The 21389-nt window shown below is 35.6% G+C and overlaps 1 protein-coding gene across 1 annotated transcript in view; it reads right to left on the reverse strand.

The window, feature by feature from the left end:
- The window catches only part of ERC2 (ELKS/RAB6-interacting/CAST family member 2), a gene marked incomplete at both ends in the record, with an annotated part of 318636 nt that overhangs the window by 234632 nt on the left and 62615 nt on the right, over positions 1-21389 (reverse strand). Inside the window, 3 exons of the mRNA XM_080350354.1 lie at positions 1781-1936; positions 7880-7921; positions 11097-11171. Of these exons, the coding sequence (XP_080206480.1) occupies positions 1781-1936; positions 7880-7921; positions 11097-11171 (273 nt within the window). The remainder of the gene's footprint in view (positions 1-1780; positions 1937-7879; positions 7922-11096; positions 11172-21389) is intronic.

Consider the following 21389-nt stretch of genomic DNA (forward strand, 5'->3'; position numbering starts at 1 on the left):
AACAGATTTGCTGAGATGCATTAGGAGTTTTGCTATAAATTACTAAAACTGAATTGCTTTGAAATTAAAGATGTTTAAGTAGGCAAAATAATTTTCTTGACCATAGTGCTACTTAGGAACTTTAGCTACCTTTAAGTAGCTTAAGAGCTACTTTTTTCAACAGAATAAATATATTCTTTGATTTTTTTTTTAATAAATCTGGATTAATTCCACATAGGCATGACACACAAAAACTGAGAATCATAGAACGCAGATTCTCCAGAAGGTGTTGACACTGTTTCATTCTCTGAGTATAGACCAGCAGCATGCTTTTTCTGAATCTTAGCTTCCCAGTTCTGAAAGAGTGGTGATGGTGTTTGACTACCCAATATTGGAATCTCTGTGCTTAAACAGCAACACTGCAGAGTATTTTTAGCATCAGACAATGGCAGGCAGAGGAACTCCTACTTTTTTTGCTTACATGGCCTCTAGAGAGGTAATAGTACCAGCTCCTCTTCAAGCAGCTTTTCAGAGTTGCAAATACATGTTTCAGAAAAAGTCAATCCATCCATTTCAGATCCCACAATTTCCACATACACAAAACCCCCTAAATATTAAACAGAATAAGAACCCAAAGAAATAACTAGGATGAAAATACTTTTAAAATAAAGTAAGACTTAATAACAATCATGACTACTAAAGTTGTTTGCCTAGATTTTATTCTATCATTATGGTCAAATTGTTAACATCACTGTAAGAGTTGAGATGGCTGTCTTTCCTCTTCAGTGTTTTCACTGCAGGTTGCTGTGACTTGTCTCACTTCATCTTAGTTTATCTTATAAATAATATTTTTAAAATGCTGTTTCCAACACCTAAATTCATATGAGAATGGGAGTATCAGCTTCAGTCTCCATCATTTCAATATTTTTTTTTTCTTTCTATAGATTCAGTATGTTAGCACTTCACGAACAAAACACATTCAAGCTAGAGAGCTGGGAATAAGCCAGCACAAATTGTAACACGGCGTATATTCATTTTTTAAGGCAATTATTAAAATATCAGAAAATAAATATTAGAACTCAGAAGACAGACAATTTGGAGTGGTCTTTATCAAGGCAACAGCTGAGCACATCAAAATGAAAAGAGGTAAAAAGACTAGCTGGGACAACAATTTAGACATCAAGCTTTACTTTTGATGTATTTTAAAATTATAAGCAAGCGACACTGTTTTTGTGAGCTTGATACCAGGAAATGTGTTACATTACTACACATTTAATATCTGCTTGTGGTCAACTCATAATTATCTATGTACAATAATTAGAAATGAAAGGTACTTTGCAGAAACAAAGTCATCAAACTGTAAGTCTTTAAAATTTGGCAAAATCTATGGAACAGCAGTCCCTCCTGTAAAACTACAGCCAAAATCAGGAAAAAAAAAAAAACCCGCGCAATTTAAGTTGTGCCAAAATGGTGCAAGTCAAAACTATGAACTAATTCAAAAAGCCAACATGGAAACACCATACACAAGAAAGGGAAAAGGGAACGCACTATAGGCTCAGGATTCTAGTAGGCTATGCAGAAGTGGTGGAAAAGCCTCTTCCTTACCTCTTCTTAAGTTAAAACTCAAAACACATTTTTATTTATCCAAAATGCTTCACTCCTCCATAGCTACTGAGTATTGTGTAGGAGAGATATACCAAAAGAAGACATGCAGAGAGCTGCCTCTGTTGCAAAGGGTCAAGTTAAAACTTTTGTTTCCGTTATTTAAACAATATTAAGCTGTTTTATTAATACAGCTTACCTTATTTTTCATGAACTTTGAGTGACTCTTGTAAACTTCTATTTGTTTGATTTCTTCTTCTCGGTCCTCTGTATTCAGAACTCCATTTGTCTTTAACATCTGTATTTCATCTTCAAGATCTCTTATATTGCGCTCAAGTGAAGCTATTTTTGTATCCTAAGTTATAAAAAAAGAGAGCATTGAAAATTATGCAGAACGGGTATTAATGCATACATTTATCTGTACTTCCATGAACATCAAATAATAACACAGCAAAAATAGATGGTACAAATACATATTGCACATACTGCCATAACCCAAGAGTAATTCTGTTGATTCTAGCTTTAAGAAATGCAGAATTTAGACCTCTTTCACCACCAGAAAAAAACATGCAATGTTATGTTTTGTTGCATAGTATATAGAGAATATTACTCTGGTCAAAATTTCATCTTCGTTCCTATACAGTTGTGGATGAAGGGAGATTGGAAGATGCCCTATTTCCCACATGTACAGGATAACATACCTTGTTTGCTTTTCTAGCCATCTAGGCCCGGCTGTTCTTCCAAGTTCTTAAACACAAAGTTTAGCCTAGGGAGGCCAGTCTACCATCACTACAGGATGACAGGCTTCTTCATTATTTGACTCAGTCTGAGGCTGAGTTTCCATATTTCCATAGAGTTTTGCCTGCCGTCAAAAGGAAGAAAGCTCGTCTCCTCTAATACTTTTCCTCCAATAATTCAGCCACATCATTAAGATGGGATTTAGTACTTTTTATTATGAGTCCCAAACCAAAAAAATGTACATCACAGACAATGGCTGCCACGTGTGCCAGCACAGCACTGAAAACATCCAGCAATTTTTTTGTTGTTGCCAGTCATTTGGAAATCAACTTAATATCTTCAGTGAGAGTCAGAAAGATTTTTTAAAGTCATTACACAAAATTCTCACATAATTTTCTGTTTAAAAGAGCATTGCAAAATGACTCATTAGGAAATCTGCTTTAGGCCCTCTTTGCAGACATTCGAGAAATTGAAAACATTTTGATTCAGATGGTCAGACAATCAGGTTCAAGAATGTGAAGGCAACCATCCATCAAATATCAGACATCGAGGTAAAGTTCTTGTTCCACACCTCCAAGGACAAGCTAAGCTTGAAGCGCTCTGCTTAACTACAAACTTTCTTTTGTCAGAATAAGTTTTATTTTCCTGAGTTCTATGAGTACACCAATGTTTTCTCTAGGCTGTCTAAAAGCAAGCAAAACCAAAACACCTGTAATACCATCTGAACTTTTTGTACTAAAGCAAAAATGAAGCTCAAATTTTTTGAGGTTTAGCAACCACTGTTACAAAAACATAAGGAATCAAAGCCATGTAAAGACTAAGCCATGTCAGTCCTGTAACATCTTAGCTTCTATTTTTGTAGGTAACAATAAGTCTCAAACTTTTAAAAATTATTTTCTTATTTCTTATATTACTTAAATTAATAGAGGGTTTTGATTGTGAAATATTTAAAATATTTGGTTTGCAGTATACAAGCTGTTCATGAACAAGTGAAAATATTCATAGTCTGAAATACTGGAGGTTTTCCAAGATCTGACAGCATAAGTATTCATAATATGAAATTAAAGCTTGTATTTTCCTTACAATTATCACTCTCAGAGAAATTCTACTTAAAAATAAAATGATACCGTGATTTAATTTACAGTAACTGTGGTCCTTCAAGATTCTTCTCAGAAGCTGATGCTCTTTCACCAAACATGCTCCAGTGCATACAGATAATTTTGACTACAGTACCTGAGCAGAGCAGCCTGAATATCTTTTATCCCTAAGGAAATAAAGAAACTTATCCTCAGCCAATCCTATTCCCTATTCCTGTGTAGGACAACACATCTCAAGGAATGGTATTTACACTACTTAATAATACTGTTCTTTTGTAAGGGAAATAACTTATTTGCCCACATCTTTTCTGTTAATAGTGAGTCAAAAACAATAATTCACATGATATGAGCTGTGTGAGAGGATTCTACCCGTGTAGTGTGAAACAGTCCCACTAAAATTAGCACCACAACTTTGCAGCTTCTCTGCCAAATAATGTCACACAAACACACTCAACAAACCACAAAGAAGTTTTTTGGACAACACTTTAGACCACAGGAATGAGAAGGTAGTTGGGAAGAGTCAGTGGAGTTTTACTAACAGTGAATCATGCCTGACCAACCCATTGCATTTTGTAATAAAATTATTAGATTTGTGGATGAAGAAAGAACAGTGGATGCCATTTACTTCAACTTTAGCAAGTCTTTGGACATTGTCTCCCTTATTTTTGTATTCAAGATAAGACATTATGGTCTGGATGGGTAGACAACTGGGAAGGTAAAAAAATCCAGTTCTGTGATCAGGCTTAGAGGGTAGTGTTTAACAGGTTGTAATCTACCTGAAAGTCAGTAACAAGAGGACCATGGAGTCCATACTGGGACCTGTCCTGTTTACTATCTTTACCAATGACTTGAAAGAGGTGACAAGAGTGCTTGCTCACAAAGCTACTAGACCAGTCAATGTGCTCAAGGACAGGGCTGCTACGCAAAGGGACCTAGACAGATTGGATGAATGGGCAGGCAAGAACCTTAGGAAGTCCAACAAAAGATGAAAGCCAAGTCATACGCCTAGGAAGGAAGAACCCCTTGCAGCTGTAACAGATGGGGACTAACTCCCCGGGGAGCAGTTCTGCTAAGACTTGAGTATCTTGGCAGACAGCAAGTTTAACAGGAGCCACAGTAGCACTGTGACCTGGCAGCAAAGGCAGCAAACAGGATCCTGGGCTGTATTAACATGAACACAGCCAGTGAGCAGATCAAGGGAAGAGATTATGGCCTTCTGCTCAGCATTCATTAGACTTCATCTAACACACTGCATCTACCTTTACGTCCTGCAGTACAAGACAGACTTGAGGAACCTGAATGAGTTCAGCAAGGGGACACCAAGAGGGCTGGAGTACTTGCCCTCTCATAAGAAGCAGAGGAAATTGTGCTTGTTCAGCCTAGAGAAGGCTTCAAGGGGGACCTAAAGTAGCCTTGCAATACCTACAAGTGTTAAATTTTGAGTACAAGCCTTAGAACTGGTTGCCCAGGGAGGCAGTGGCATCCATCTCTGGAGATTTTTCAAGATCTCACAGGATAAAGCCTTGATTGCATCTCTTCCTCTGGGCTTTGCAACCATGAAACACAATATACTGTAGGCAATTATTCATGAATTCCAGTGGGGCGGAAAAAAATGGGGGTGTTTCTTTTCTGGAAAATACCTGATACTGAAAGCGCTGATGATAATATTAATCAGCATTCCATATTTGCCTTTCTTGAAGGGTATGTTCAAAGAGAAAGAATATTCCACCAAAAATCAAGTACAAACACAAAGGAGCTGACAAGGGATGCAATTAGAAATAAAAATAAATAAAATAAAATAAAATAAAATAAAATAAAATAAAATATAAAATAAAATAAAATAAAATAAAATAAAAATCACCAAACAAACAAAAAAAACACACAAAAAAATTCTGGAAGACTTCAACTACCTTTTAGGTTATACGCCTATATCTAATATAGTTATGGTGTTGCTTTTTGAATAACAACTTTTCAAGTTACCGGTACAATACAAATTGAATAACTTAATATGTTAGGCTAATGTTATCGACATGACGGATTTCCAATAGCAGAATACTAAAACTTTTAGTAATATTTGTCTGTGGAATCAACATTTCTTGTATCATAGAGCAAAGTCTGTACGAATGAGCATAAAAAACAAGTAATCTTTCTATGAAATGATCAGCCCTTCACATGACAGAAAACAGGCATCTTTAAAATGTTCGCTGTTCTGGTCACAAAACATATTTCTGATTTAGTTTGGGATTTTTTGGCACTGTGGGGGTGTTTTGGTTCAGTTTTGGTTTTTTTTTTTTTGTTTGGGGGGGTGTTTTGTTTTGTTTTGTTTGTTTTTAAAGAATGAAATAAAAAAATGTTAAGAATTAATGAATTAATGAAAAAGGGAAAGGGGAAGCATTCTCATTAAATCTTATCATTTGGAGAAATTCCATGAAAAGAAAAATACAGAAAGAAAACCAAAAAAAAATAAACACTCTCAAGGCTTAAGCACATCAATAAATTATTGTAGCTCTCTCAGACACTACAATCAAATCAGCTTGCTCCATCAGACTTCATTTTAGAGATTTTCTACTCCTATTATAGAAGATAAAAGCAAAACTTAAGCCTCACTGCATTTTAGAATGATTTTTCACTGAGATATATTAATACTTACATGACCTGTTACGACATCTCATCTGGGAATAGTCCTCATCAAATCTCTCTAGCTAAGACTATAAGAGTCTGGCTTTTTGTACTGCATTTGTATTTTATGTGTTTGCAAATATAACATGGCAGAAATAATTTATAGCACAGCCCGTTACATTCTTTAGAAGGTTTATACATCACAGAATAACATTTAAGCTTTATGAGAAATAACTAACATAACTTTCAGAAGAATTTTCTGTGCCTCTACATTATCACAAGTTTGAACTCTCCAAGGAAAAAGGGGTTTTTAAATCAATCTCTGCGTTCTGTGATTACAGCAGTGTAAAAACTAGCTTTCATATCTCTAGAAAAATTGTCACTGTCAGTTTCATATTAACTTTTTATTGGAAGACAGAAATTTCATCTTGAAAACTAAAATCTGTTTCAGAATAATTTATCAAAAACAGTGATGAAAAGACAGAAGAGAAGACAGATATCAATCACCTCTGTTCACAGACTGGTCAAGGAGTCAAAGGTTCTGTTCTCTTAGGTATGAGTAACACAGGATTGCTGACTTGCCTTGGAAACCTACACTTCTATCTGGACAACTGCTAGAAAGTGAGGAATCTTGTTAGTCAAAGATAATACACTTCTGGAGCTCCCAATGGGTACTGCCACAAGGGAGTTGGTTTGACTCACAGGATGGATAAAAAGTTAGATAGCTTTGCTTTCACTAAAAGTTTTGACAGAATAGGCACATTCCCATAAAATGCTCCGATTCAGCCGAATCAGCATTTTCCCACAGAAAACTTCAGTTGGAAAACTTTCAACCAGCTCTTGTTGTGGCATAGGGTCTGGCAATCTTTCAGCAACTGAAACAGGAACAGATGCAATAGTTCCTCCAAACCTTTAAGACTTATCCATATTAGCAGCATTCTAACAAACTACATGGGTCTGTGTTGAATCACAAGAAGATTCCTCTGCAATAATATTAAGGAAGCAGCTTAGTACTAACTGGTACTAATAAATGTCTTCTGAGTTCTACAACAATGAAACATTTGTGCAGATTTTTCCAGTCAGGCCCTCCAAGTCTCTTAAAAAACATAAGATTATATAGCAGGATTTGTGATATAGACCAAGGTACTCTCCCTAATCTATCCCCTTCTTCTAGCAGTAACCAATACTTCTTCCTCATCTCCTTTATTAAAATAGTGTTGCAGATATTCTGTGAGAGAGGTTGGGGTTATTTCTATACTGGACCTAGCAGAAATCCATCTCTTTTGGAACAAGAAACAATTAGTACATGTCCTGATGCTGAAGAAAATAATTACGCACAATGGAAAGGAGACTAACTCTAAAAATCAGTTTCCACAATAATGTTTCATGAACATTATATATCCAGTCCTTACAACACAAGTGCTATAGTACATTTCCTGAACACCGAGGGTGGGGTGGGAGGGTGTGTGGAAGGGGTAGGATGGAAAATATTAGTGCAAAAGATTTGTAAATAATAGAGCATTCCAGTCTGTCTTACTTTGAAATTAAAAGTTCAAACTATGTCAGTGAAAAATCTTGTTTCTAGGGTATTCAACAAGCAATCAGAAGCAAAGAAGCAAGTATTTGAAACTTCACATTTAATAAAGCTTGCATTTAAATGCCAATTTACATACATGCTATCAACAGACCATATATATCTATCTCTTGCTATCTACTTTGTCAACTTAATACAGAGAATATTCAGGTTTCTTTTTGAAAACAAGAGAAAGTTCATGCAATCTTAACACTAAGAGTATGTTGCACTGCAAACACACATACACGCTTGTTTAAAACCAAACCCATACCTGAAATATCAAAGCTGGATCAATACATAAAGATGGCTCTTTCTGCAAGTAAGGTAAACCACAAATATTTTCATTTACTTTACAGGTTACTGTTTTTTGAAGACTTTCATAATTGTTGCTAGACAATATATATCCCTGGATGGTCAATACCCTACCCTTAGAATAAGCTTTATGCCATATCTGTTAGCCAACTCATTTCTGATTTTCTCTCTCAAGTAATGTCATTGTTTTAAGCCCAGAACTGTCTGAACAAGATCACAGAATCATAGAATGGTTTAGGTTGGAAGGGACCTTTAAAGATCATCTAGTCCAGCCCTCCTGCCTCACTTTGAGTAAATCAAGGATACAGACTGAATATCTAGTATGCCCTACTTGCTAGAGAACAGACCTCAGGGGTAGGGGAATCTCTTGAAAGGAAGGTCTACAGTGTGATAAATCAAGTTTAAAAAAAAGCAGGAGCTTGAGGGAATAAGAGGAGCATGTAGGAAAAGGAAGCATCCTGCTGTCCTTCTGTTCTGTGACTGCTTTCCAGAAGAAAGAAGGGCTTCTGGAGAAGAAGGTCAGCAGACAATGGAGCAGAGAGAAAAGAACCTAAGGGTAAAAAATAAGCAAAAGACATAAACATCTGAAAGCAAACATGTCTAAGAACAGAACCAGAAAGTTAGGAAAGAAAGGCCCATAGCAACACATCTAAAAAGACAAGAGATATCTGAAATAAAGTAATAGAAACAGGAGTCAAGACCTAGGATGTGAATTTTCTATCTTTCCTATTTCCTTTTTTTTTTTTCTTTTGAAGTATAGAGAAGATGGAGACTGCTCAAGGAAACAACAGTTATGCAGGAAATACAACTGCTGTAAGCAAAGGCAGCTACTTGTGAAGTTTTTGGAGAAAAATTAAGAGCATGACAGGACAGGTAGGGTAGAAGAAAAGCTAATTAGGACAAAAAAGTCACATTTGAGGTAGGAGAAATGTATATACTTCATTGGATGAAATGGAGGACTGACTGGAAAAAGGGAAAGAAAGAGTTCAGCAGCCACAAGAGACAAAAGAAAACACAGGAAAGAACAGAAGGATTTAGGAAAGGGAGAAAAATACCTCCTGGCAGAGCCTGGGGAGCCATGGAGGGAACTCAGACGAAAGCTTATGTGTGAATGGGGTGGAAGGGGTCAGGTGCGGTAAAGAGAAATGTATACTGCTTGAAGCCTCTGCATGGGGGATGTATGGCCTCAGACTGACATATTACAGGGTAATCCTCTCCCTCTGCCTACCCTCAACACTACAGAGAAATTATTGCCGCAATGTTTGATCATTCAAAGCAAATGTTCCATATTTTTTACAAAACAAATGCTGTCTGGATTAAGACAATTTAAATTTACTTGAAAACATTCCAAAACTGGAACTTGTAATGAAAACTGCTGTTTAAAGATGTGGATTTCAACATCTTACATTTGCCCCTTTTTCTTTTCAGTATTAGGCCTGTTTTAGACAGGGCAACCCCAAAGGAGAATGTGTTTGTAGGAAAAGAAAGAACTGCATGCCTCAGAGCCAAAAGGCAGCTCCGCATCAGAATGCTCCAGCAAGACAATTACAGCCTCACCCATGACAAATAAAAGCCCTCATTACAAATATGAGGTTTTTAAAAAGTGAAATATCACACCACACCCAGCTCTCCTGGGAGACAAACAGAAAAGACCTTATTGTCTTCAGGCACAGATGCTGTCAGAAGGACTGCAACTACAATCATCGCATGTGTCATTCATGTGTCAAATGCCCCTCACCCTGTCCTCTTTCTTTTCAAAGAGTTTTGATACAGGAAGAGGAACTGCAAATTATTTTGCAACAAAACCTTTACATTGTTAATAGCCCACATGGAAGACCATATACTACTCCAACACTTTACACCTCTCTCTCAAAACTTCACAATTTATAATTCTGAACTTAATAGAAAGAAATTAATTCCTCAGCCAGTATCCTACTATCGCTATTGCAAAACCACACATTCTGGATTTCATACATAGACTATTGCACAAGAATAAATGGGGAAGGTTGAAGGCAAATAGACATCAGAAGATGGAACACTGAAATAGATGTACCTTCGTTGTTACTCATATAATCCAAACTAATTATTATCTGTTAAAGGGCAGATATTCTATTTATGAAGTCCTGCTGTTGTTGTAACTGTATATTTACCACAACATTCAGACATGCTGAATTCATTTGCTCATAACAGAAGTCCCTGGCAAAATGAGGCCTTTAATTTGCACTTCCTTTTAAAACTGAAATGGAAGACAATCATTAATGTATCTCAGGCAGCATTGCCAGCTCACAAATTATCAAGTCTCATGGTATTTTTCTTAAATATGTACATTCCAGACTCAGAATTGCACAAAAACTTAAGTTTTCACCTTTTTTTTTAATTTTTTGTCATTGTCAGGGAAAAAAGCTCAAACACTTAAGTCATGTTATATATCAAAACCAAGAAACTATATTCAGGACTAAGATAGGAGTTTTATCACATTTTTTTCATAGCACTGCTGATGCAACAAATATTTTCCTCTGGTTAGATGTAAAATGATGGCCAAATAAGCATGAACAGAAGTATTGTTTTTCAAGATCAAAAATAAAAACATTTTACGTCAGCCTTGGACAGTTTGTGTTTGCTTCTGTTTGTCAGTTTGTATCATATGCTTTGGGTCATCTGAAACTCTTCCCCTGAGTCTTTATAAAAAGCAATATTTGGTTCTCATTATTCAGCAACATTGTACTTGATTTTATTAACCAAGTCTTATTAAGAAAACAGACTCTGAGAAAGAAATGCTAATTATTCCTAGTTTCACGGCAAAATAAATTGAGAAGTAAAAGGAAGCATTTAATGATTTAATAGTAAAAGTTATGAGTGAAGGTGTTGTGGGTTAACCCTGGCAGGCAGCTAAATGCCACACAGCTGCCCATTCACTGCCCCTCAGTGGGGTGAGGAGAGAATTGGAAGGGCAAAAGTGAGAAAACTTATGGGTCTAGATAAGCACTATGGGTCTGTGTAAGCACTGCTCAGCAACAGCAAAAACAACAGAGTGGTATCAACACTGGTTTGGTACCAGATTCAAAACATAGCACCATACAGGCTGCTATGAGGAAAATAAACTCCATCCCAATCTGACCCAGTACACGAGTTCATGCTACAAAAATAATGTATGAGAAAACATGCAAAGGCCATACCTTCATTTCAATAACTGTCTGCAGAGCCTTCGTCTTTGCTGGCTCAGGTTGAAGCTGCGTTCTTCTATGTAATTCCTGTGGAGGGACACGATAGAAATAAGCCTGACGACTCATCTTGCCATTATTTTAATCACTCATATGAATTTACTACAATAAAATAAAAGTCTAATGAATAGAAGCATGCAACTCCAAATGCTACAGGTGCTTCCCTCTCTATAATGCCTCTGGCATCGCTGCAGTCCCTATCTTATATTGCAGTCAACTCTGACAGCACATGCGCTGTTTCTGAAACCCCTATCAATAATTGATGTCAATGGTGACAAAGCCAGCAAGTAATTTCTTAGTCCAAATACTATGCTGCTGTTTCTCCCTAAACATCAAAACTTAATACAGTTGTGTCTCTAATTCAAACACTGTTAAGTCATTTCAAACATTTTACTGTAGTTTCTTCTTCGCTTTTCCTCTAATATCTAAAATAAGAAATTTAAAGACATTATATTTAAATTAGACATGTTAGGGATAATAGTTTTAGAGTGGGTTGACGCAGCACCCTCTACAGTAGCAATTACATTTCAGGTTCCACATTTTCCAACTATTTTATTCATCTTAATCCAAAAGTGAAAGAATAATAGAATGCATTAGTTAAGACATTCAATGAACAGAATGTTTATTTGTCTTTATTAAAAAAAAAAACAACACACACACACATGAAGACAGCAGCACTCAATCTCTATAAAACACAGGATTTTCATCTTGGTGTGACATATGTCAATGAAAAACTCGTATATCTAGATAGAATAATGTAAAGCTGTACAGAAACATCCTCATTTAAGAATCTGATTATGCTTATATCCTCCTACAAAACATTTGAGCAGTTTATTAGAAAACAAAAGTGAAACAGGACAGATATAGTCCTGTTTCTAGTCCTTTAGAGTCCTTCCCATCTAAAGGACAGCACTGCCATGGTAAATGTCTTTCTCTGTTCTTTCTACCCTAGTGCTCCACATACGTACCTGAACTAACTTCATAACCATGAAAAACACATTTATGCCCCGAAGGCCAAGAAGCTAGGTTCATTCATAACAAAGACATTAGCTGGCTCCAGCAGCTGAGCTATTGTGTCTTCCCAATCATGCCTTTCCCACCTCATCCTCATAAACTCAGAGAAGGTGGATTAAAAAAAAAAAAAATAAAATTTAAAAAAAAAAAAAAAAAAGTGGGTCCTAATTATCCTTATTCCCATCTCTCAAATCCCCTTGTCTTGAGTGAAACAAACAAGATACAACAATCAATTGATAAACTAATTATCCTTATTCCCATCTCTCAAATCCCTTTGTCTTGAATGAAACAAACAAGATACAACAATCAATTGATAAACTAACAATCAAAAACATAATCAACTATGGGTTGTGCACATTTATTACCCCTTAGCCTATCCTAGCACATTTCTGGGTCTTGCCTACCTTAGAACACACAAACATACTATAAGTCATAATTTTTTGTATCACCAACTATCAATCTGTTTCTTGTTCTGTTTAACAACAATCATATTGCTTATCAATGACTTTGAGAAACAACCGCTCTTTAAAGACTAAGTAGCAGGAGCGATTTGGGACATGTTGTTTAACTAAAATCTATTAATAATTAACATCTTCATAAAATACATTCAAAAGACTGTGTGTCCTAATATATTAAAGTAACTGAAAGTGACAAGTTAGTCATGTGTGCTTCATTTAACTGAACATAGATAACTTGAAATGTAGTATATGACAGGACATAATATCAAGACACCCATCCCAAAATTGTCAGGTCTGGCATGCATTTTTAGTTAAAATAAAAGAAGCTGTCCATAGGTGACAAAAAATTTTATATATGCAGAAACAGATCAGTACTAATGATCTGTAGGATTACAGTTAAGAAGCCAAGTTACAGTCAGATGGCTGATAAATTACAACCATTTGGATCATACCAGTTTGATGTTATTTTTCAGACTTCTCTAGTTGTTCACAATCTGTGCCCTCAAACATCTGGGGCATGGGCAGTTTGTTCACCCCATTTGTACCAGAGCTAACAATGATACCTTAAGTCAGTGCCCGAAGCTCGTAGAAACCCTGGTAATGTAAAGAAGAAAGAGCTGGATGTTTACTGCCTTGCCTATTCTATTTTGCCCACTCTGCTGTTTCCACAGAGGAAACGCACAAAAACATAATGGTTAGATAAACTGTTAAATTAGATTCTGACCTGAAATAGCTTATTGCTGTCTTGATAAACCACTGCCTGCAAGAGTCAGATTAGGTGCAAGTGTTCATATGCATACCTAAAGTTAAGCATGTTTGCATTATTTCTATTGCATTAAATACATTGCAGATATACGTATGTGTATTTAAACTACCTCTAACATACGGCAACAGTGAATTCCTAATTTTGCACTGGGCATTTATGAAAAAGTATATCTGAATGGTCCTTTTTCCTTGTTTGCTTTAATACAACTAACTCCACATTACAGAAGCAAAAAAAAAACTTTGCAAATCACCTGTACAGGGAATCTCTCAATCACCACCAGCTGTTTCTCTCAGATGAAACAAGTACCTTCACTACACAACTGTTTTTAAAAATAAGAGTATGTCATAGATTTGTCATATAGTTCTCCTACAAGTCATGGAAAAATAGTTGGCCAGTCATACCACTATCTGATCAGCAAAAATTACAGCTAATTCTAAGACCAGACTTTGCTCCCTAAGGCCACATAAACTGAGTTGGAATATAAACAGGATTCCACACATTACCCAGGGAGACAAACCAGAGTTTCCACCCCCTTAGCCAAAGATGAATAGACTGCCAAAGATGAGTATTCCTAGATGTCTATCATAGCATGAAGCCTTGCCTCATAATACTTTTCCTGTTTGCTTTATGAATCAATCTGATGCTGGCTGACTTAAAAGCTTTTCTTCTCTATCCCTGATGGTAAAATGAAGCAGACTTTAGGATTCTGGAGAAGATCAGAAAATTACTCCCACTTTATTATTTTGTGTGGGTTTTCTTCCAATCAGATTCAAATGTTTGGAGACTCCCACAAGGCTCAGTCCCTGAATTTATGTTGTTCTATATATGCATTTTTTCTTTTGGGGTACCTGATTTGGGGATATACATTTGGGGTTCTGATTCAAGGATACTACCACTCCATATGCATGATACCTTATATTGATTATTTTACTATCTGAGGTCATCTGGAGGGTTTCAAATTTGCCCAAACAACTAACCAAGAGATATTCTGAACATTTCATGAAGTCCTCATAGCCTAAGGAAACCAGATTTTTATCCATTACATCACTTCTGGAACAATGTCTGCTTTGTCTTTTTGATTTCTTTTAATAAAAAACCCAGGGATCCCAATAAAAAACTTACTTTAAAAAAAAAAAAAAAAAATCAGATCAGGTATAGCTTCTTTTAACCTGAACTGTATGGAATGGAACTCTTCATACTTATATCCATGATGAAGTATGTGTGCCATCATCTCTGCAGCGATCAAGGTCTATACTAATGACTCCTCAGAGATGTACTCACTTATGAAATTACACTTTCATTATATCCCGTATATGACATCTTCATCACTGCAAATCATAGTAGTTCTCCATAACCACTTTGCACATACAAATTACTTATAATCGTGCATAAACAGGTGCCCACATGTGGGATTCCATGATGACACTTAGTTGTCAAGGTGATTAATATACCCACAGAAAACTGATAGATAATCAGATCTTTTTCTTCAGATGAAATTTACTCTAATATTCTTTAATTTTACACCAAAATAAGTCTCAAACCAAAGCTGGACATTGCTTTCTCCTCCCACATTTTCTCAGAGATTAGCATCTTGTGATGGCCTCCAAAGCAACCTCAGCATGCAATTTTACCAGTAACTTATGGTAAAAAAATCCCAAGAGGAGACAGTTTATATCGTGTACTTCCTAAAATAACGGTGGAAGATGAGTCCTGTTCTTTTGTTCGGAAACTGATACAAAGATCTTTCAAAATTTTATCATTGACTGGTATTCAAAATCCACACTACATGGCATAGTCTGAACTTAACACTAATTAAAACCCAATCAAAACTGCCTTTTTATCCCAGTTTTATTACAAGACACTTCATCACTTGGCTGCAGGAAAGTCAGAGTGCTATAAACTGGTCACCCTTTTATTCTGTTTCTGATGTATTTTATTAAGGTTCCTAAGACATTAGTGAGCATGCATTGTTCTGATTAGATGAGATCAAGCTGAAGCTCTTAAATAAAAGGCTACACTAATGCTGTTAATGCAGTTCAAGGTTTTACCTTCTATTAAGATAAAGCTGCCTAAAATAGGGACACAAAGTGCTAGAAAGAAAAGGACTTTTTTTTTCAGAAAAACATGCAATATATACATGTATAGTGAAACCACCAGTGAGTCCCTACGTTTCAACTGGTAAGCTTCTACTGATCAAAGAACAGAAGGAAAATGGAATCATAAACCAGAATATTTTTAAAAACTCAACACAAAATTCAAGATTTATAAAAACAAAGACATAGTAGGAACACAGACATCAGAACCAAATAATCACTGGAAGAAGAAAGACAGACAAAGATGGCAGCAACTATACCTAAGGCAGCATAAAAACAAGCACAAGAAACCATTCTAGTCAGTAAATCAAGCTTATTGTATTCCTAGGTAAAACGTACAAATCTGTAAATCACAGTAGGCAACTTTATCAGAGCTGCTAGTTCTCTCAAACACCTCAAAGCAGACTGCTTCCATTCTCCTGGAAAAGAAAGCCTTGGTATTGCATCTACCTGATCAGCTTGTCTGAATTTTAAAATTTAAATCAGGAATATATTAATATTTCAATCAATTACGTAAATAAAAGCACAGCCAGTTACCTAATGTGTCTAAACAGTACTTTTTATTCTGCCAAAAATACCATTAGAAAGTTTGATCAAATTCTATTTAACCAGAATACTACAACAATGTAGCATATAGGAATTAATTTATTCTTAACATATAAGCTTATCTTCTCTTTCCTGTTTTCTAATCCTCCACATCTAACCCAAGCCAAAATGCTCTCATAATAATTTAGATGAAAGTATATTTAAGAAATCCTGATCAAACACTTTATACTGCTGGAAAGCAAACTGACTATGCTGAAAATTTCCACATCTGGCTCCAGTATGTAAAAAAAAATAATAAAATAAAAAATATCACACACACTACACAACCAAAATCAAACACCATGCCACTATTATCAGGAAAGAATCCAAAAATCACATTGCCATTGGTCATCTTTTAAAAACCCACTACCACGGGACCACAGCTATTTGAACTCTGTAAGAACCTGTTAAGGAATTTTGTCAAATCCCAACAAATTTTATAATTCAAAGACATGCAGATGTGGATATAAGCATATGAAATGAAAAATTACAGGTAACTATAAAGAGCTGATAGCTATGTGAGTTCTATACTAGAGAGTTACTTTGTAAATTAGATGTATTCAACTTTATTAAGTTCTCACAGCTAAGCAAAAAACTCAGATGCATGTCTAATTTTCTTTCCATTTAGCATTTCCAAATAAACAGTCAAATATGAGTTTTCATGAATACAGAACTCAGGAATCAAGCGTGTGAAGTAGGCACGACCACCAAACTATAAAACCAAGATCAATAGTCCAGTGCCACAGACAAATTCAGCAATAACCTCATTGGCCTCAGTATTACTCTTGAATGACAATTCTGACACCACTCCTGGCCTATATTGGGTGTGTGAAGAAGGAAGGAACAGGGAGGAGTTTTTACACCAGATTAAAATTACCATATTGAACCACTAGCCAAAATATTTATTTACAATTATTTTACTTCCATTTATTCCTGAATTCATGCATAGAAGAAGGGCTTAAGATACATTTTACCAATATGCCTAAAGACAGACTATAAGTAAAAATAATCTGAGCATTAAGAAACTCAGCTTTTCTTTGACTTGTATGTCAAAAACACCTTAAACAACCACATATGTTGTTCTACTGGAAGACTGTCCTCTGGCAAGAGACCACATATAAAAAGTTGCAAGTGAAAAGGCGATTTGTGTATGGAGCTTGAAATGCATGTGGGACAATTTAGTTTCTAATTGAAAGCACATAGAATGTTTCCTGAAAGGAGCTACTGAAACTCTACTTTCACCAGAATTCTTGAAAATTTATTTCTTTTCTTTGTAGAAGGAACAAAATGTCTAGAGGATCTTCTTTTTCCAACATCATTAATCTATTTTCCTCTTACCAAGATTACTTCTCCAAAGTTAAGGGAAATGATTTTGCTCCACAAGTATATTCGGCAAAACAAACTATGATAAATAGTTTTCTTTCTTTTCCCCATCCTAACTTTATTTCAAAACCCAGAACAAAACTCCTGAGTGCATGCAAGTAAAAGAAACCCATATATTCACTTTCAAGGGTAGTGAATTAGGATCAGAAAATGAAAGTTCCAATGGCCACTTACACTTCTGCAAAGCATATGTGCTTTGGAAACATCCTGGCTAAAATACTGTCTCTTTGCAGAGCATATGAAGCTTAGGAACTGCATGGAAAAATATAATAATTTTTTTAAAATTGAATGTTTGACATTTATTAATAACCCAGCTGCACTACAAGGAGTAACTTCATTTTCATTAGGACACATGAATGAAACATAGTCGGGAGTTATAAACCAAGATTCTTAAGCATTTGTATTTGAATGTGGGGTTTTATTTTAAAAGACTATATTTTTTTAAAAATCCTGTCTTCAAATTCTAATATTGTAAAATCCTTATACTAACAAACCCTTTATGGAACCCGTAGTGTTTAAAAAAATCCTTATCCAACAAATCCATGATTTTAAAGATTTATTTCCACCCTCCAAAACTGATCACTCCTTCCTTCCTCTTTATAAGCTTGAACACACACACACACACAGACAGGATTTTTTAAATAAGGTTGAAAATGAAAAAAATATCACAATAGTTTTATATTAAGTGTAACACAATAATAACCATGGAGTAATAATGGAATTCCACCTTAGGGCATAACTAAGAGTAGACTTCCCTGGCTCCTGCCATCAGAAGCATTCAGGCAAAGCTTAGACGGGTAAAGTCACAGCAAAGATTATCAAATACAATCCCAAGATCCAGAACACACAGAGACGCTGCTGTGTGCCAGCTGCTCTCTCTCTTTTTTTTTTTTTAATAATTTTAAAGCATGTACAGTCCTGAGACAGGATATTACAAGCAGTGCCAGCATATAGTGCTTGTGGTATTTCTATGGGTCAGTTTGTATAAGTACAGGAAAACAGTTTTCCAACAGTTCTTCGCATAATCAATAACCAATATCCTGTTAGTTTCCTTAACAGAGTTCTGTTCTAGAAAAGCAAAACAACAAAGGGTAATATCCATTTTAGTGATTTCTCCACCTTCCAACCTGTGCACATACCCAGTGATTTTTGAAATTTCTAGTCTGCATCTGTGCTCTCCAGACCAAATGCAGGTGAAAGACCAATTTAAATGTTACTTCTTAATTGGAAGTAAAATAACACTGCCAAACAGAAAGTCAAACTCAACTACCAAGAGCCCAAAGTATCATATTTCACACATTTGCTGGACAGATCTAAGCTTACTGAACAATGTATTAGCTGGTGCTAATGTACACTGACCTCCAAACATGCACTTCACTAGTTTTGTAGAAATGACTTTTATAAACCTCGCATTGATAAAACATCAATTTTTGATCAGAGTATCACTACAAACAGCCCAAGCCAACCAAGGAAAGTGTTGGCATTCCCTATGAGATGCACATCCCCATTCTACAACAACGCTTTAAACTGACAAGCATAGGGCTTTTTTAATTTTGAAAAGCATAGTTTCATAGTTGTATCTACTGATATCCATACTTGTTATTAATGGACATACTGCTCTATCTTTCTAGCTTACCTTTTAGAGTATTCCTTACTGTCTCTTTTCACACTAGCTCAGTAGAATCCCTGGCAAAAATAATTTATGGATTTGATTTTCAGTTCCCTAATTCTCCAGGAAGCGCTTTTCTAAATATGGGTATGTTTTACTTACATGCATTTAAAATTAGTGCTGGTTTAGCCTATTTAGTGTTTAAACATCAGGTCTTAATCAGCAAAGCCAACAAACATCAGAACTAATAAGACTTCAACTGTCTAAGTTCCTTGGCTCTTTGGTATAGCAGGGGTTTTTTAAAAGGCAAAGTTTTGTGGTGCTATTTGTGGTGTTCCTCAGGGGTCCATATTGGACCAATACAATTTAATACCTTGATCAATGAGAAGCAGTGGGATTGAGTGCACCCTCAGCAAGTTTCTGGATGACACCAAGCCAAGTGGCACAGCTGGTAATGCTTGAGCGCCAGGATGTCATCCAGAGGGACTTGGGCAGGCTGGAGGAGTGGGCCCATCTCAGCCTCAAGAAGCTGAACAAGGCCAAGTGCAAGGTCCTGCACCTCCCAGTATTAATACAGGCTGGGGAATGGAACTAATAGATTGAGAGCAGCCCTACAGAGAACTTGGAGATAATGGCAGATGAAGCAACAGATATCATTATTTTATAACAATTATAAAGATTACAGTTATCATCTTGTCACAAAACGGAATGTAAATTAACAAAATTATCTCCCCTAGATATTCAAACAAATTTCATCCCTACATTCCCAGATAATTAACATATGTTCAGGTAAAAGTGTTGGATTGCTGGATCAAATTAATGCATAAAAGGGACTGCCCAAGCACTATATCCAAAAAAGTTGGGAGTTTTTAACAATATATCATTTAAATGTTAATATTCTTTGATTAGTTTTTTTCCACTACATACAATTTGAGTATGCAATATAATATTATTTTGAAATAAATACTTTTACATATTTGTATGGATGACAGTAGTAAAAAGAACCATTGATTAGTAGATATTCTATATATCTGTTAGGTTTTGGTAATATAGGACAGAGAGTGATGTGAGAGCACTAACCTAATTCTGGATTAGAGATGGACAATTTTTCACACAATTTGGGTCTTTGGGTTTCTTTTGGGGGGCGGTGGGTGTTTAGGGCTTTTTAAGAAAAAGCTTGCAAGCAACACCGAAAAAATATAAATGTATTTTGTTAAATTATATTTAAAAGCCTTTAGAAGTCTAACGCAATCAAAATTTTTCAAAGGGGTAAATTACATGTTTGTGAAAATATATTTGAAATAGCTTTTATATTCCATTGCCTTTGATTTTTTTCAAAACAATTAGAATGCAACACTCAAATTTAAATAATCATGCTTAACCTAAAAGTAAACTTTACTCTTAGAAAAGAATCACCACACCACATAAAAGAAAAAAAAAGAAAAAATAAAATATTTTGCATTGATCTTTTAAGAAAAAAAAAAAACATTTTCGGATCTGCCAGAAGCTAAACCAAACCCACCAATTTTATAGCTATCATTTGTGACACATCAAAATTTCAGAACACAGAACACTCTTTTCTCTCTGAAACTTATATTCTGCAGAACGGTTTGAATACATCATTAGGCACTCATATTGCAAAATATTCTGTACATGAGATGTACATCATTGTATACAAGAATACTGTAGTGAAGCAAATAACACCAGTGTCATCTATAAAAACTAGTTTCATCATGTTGCTACCCAGACTGTGCGCTACCAGAACTACAGAAAAGAACCATCCAAGTCACACAGTAAATAACCTGCACAAGTAATTATCACCCAGTTGAATATCTATCATTCTATGAAGTCTGTCAAGAGCCTGTTAAACTGGAGTTCATACATCAGCTCACAATAATTAAAAACATTTTTAAAAAATCCACTGAGCACCTGCTCCAATTCTTTTTCCATTGCCTGGGAAACAAAGGGTTGCTTGGTAACTTGAATCCATCTGCTCAAGTTTCATCTTTCAGTCTCCCCTTTCATCAGGAAATAACCATCCTTGAACTGAATATATGATCAGAAAATAAAACGTTTTCTCACTGCATAAAAGATGCTACAGATCCTTATCTGCATTAAAATTATGACAGAGATGAAAATATCTGATAGCTTCTTTCCAAAATTATGCCACGTTGCATACCTGATTGTTTTCTTTTCAAAGAAAACAAAAAGTTTTACTCCTTTTCCTTACCTCAGGGAAATACAATATAAACAGCAAGACACCACTTCCTTACAGTTTAGAGACTGCATCTTTTGTGTAACTATATGCTGAACAGGAATATCTTATAGCCCAGGGGCGAA

The sequence above is a fragment of the Nesoenas mayeri genome, assembly GCF_963082525.1.
Source record: "Nesoenas mayeri genome assembly, chromosome: 10".
Lineage (NCBI taxonomy): Eukaryota > Metazoa > Chordata > Aves > Columbiformes > Columbidae > Nesoenas > Nesoenas mayeri.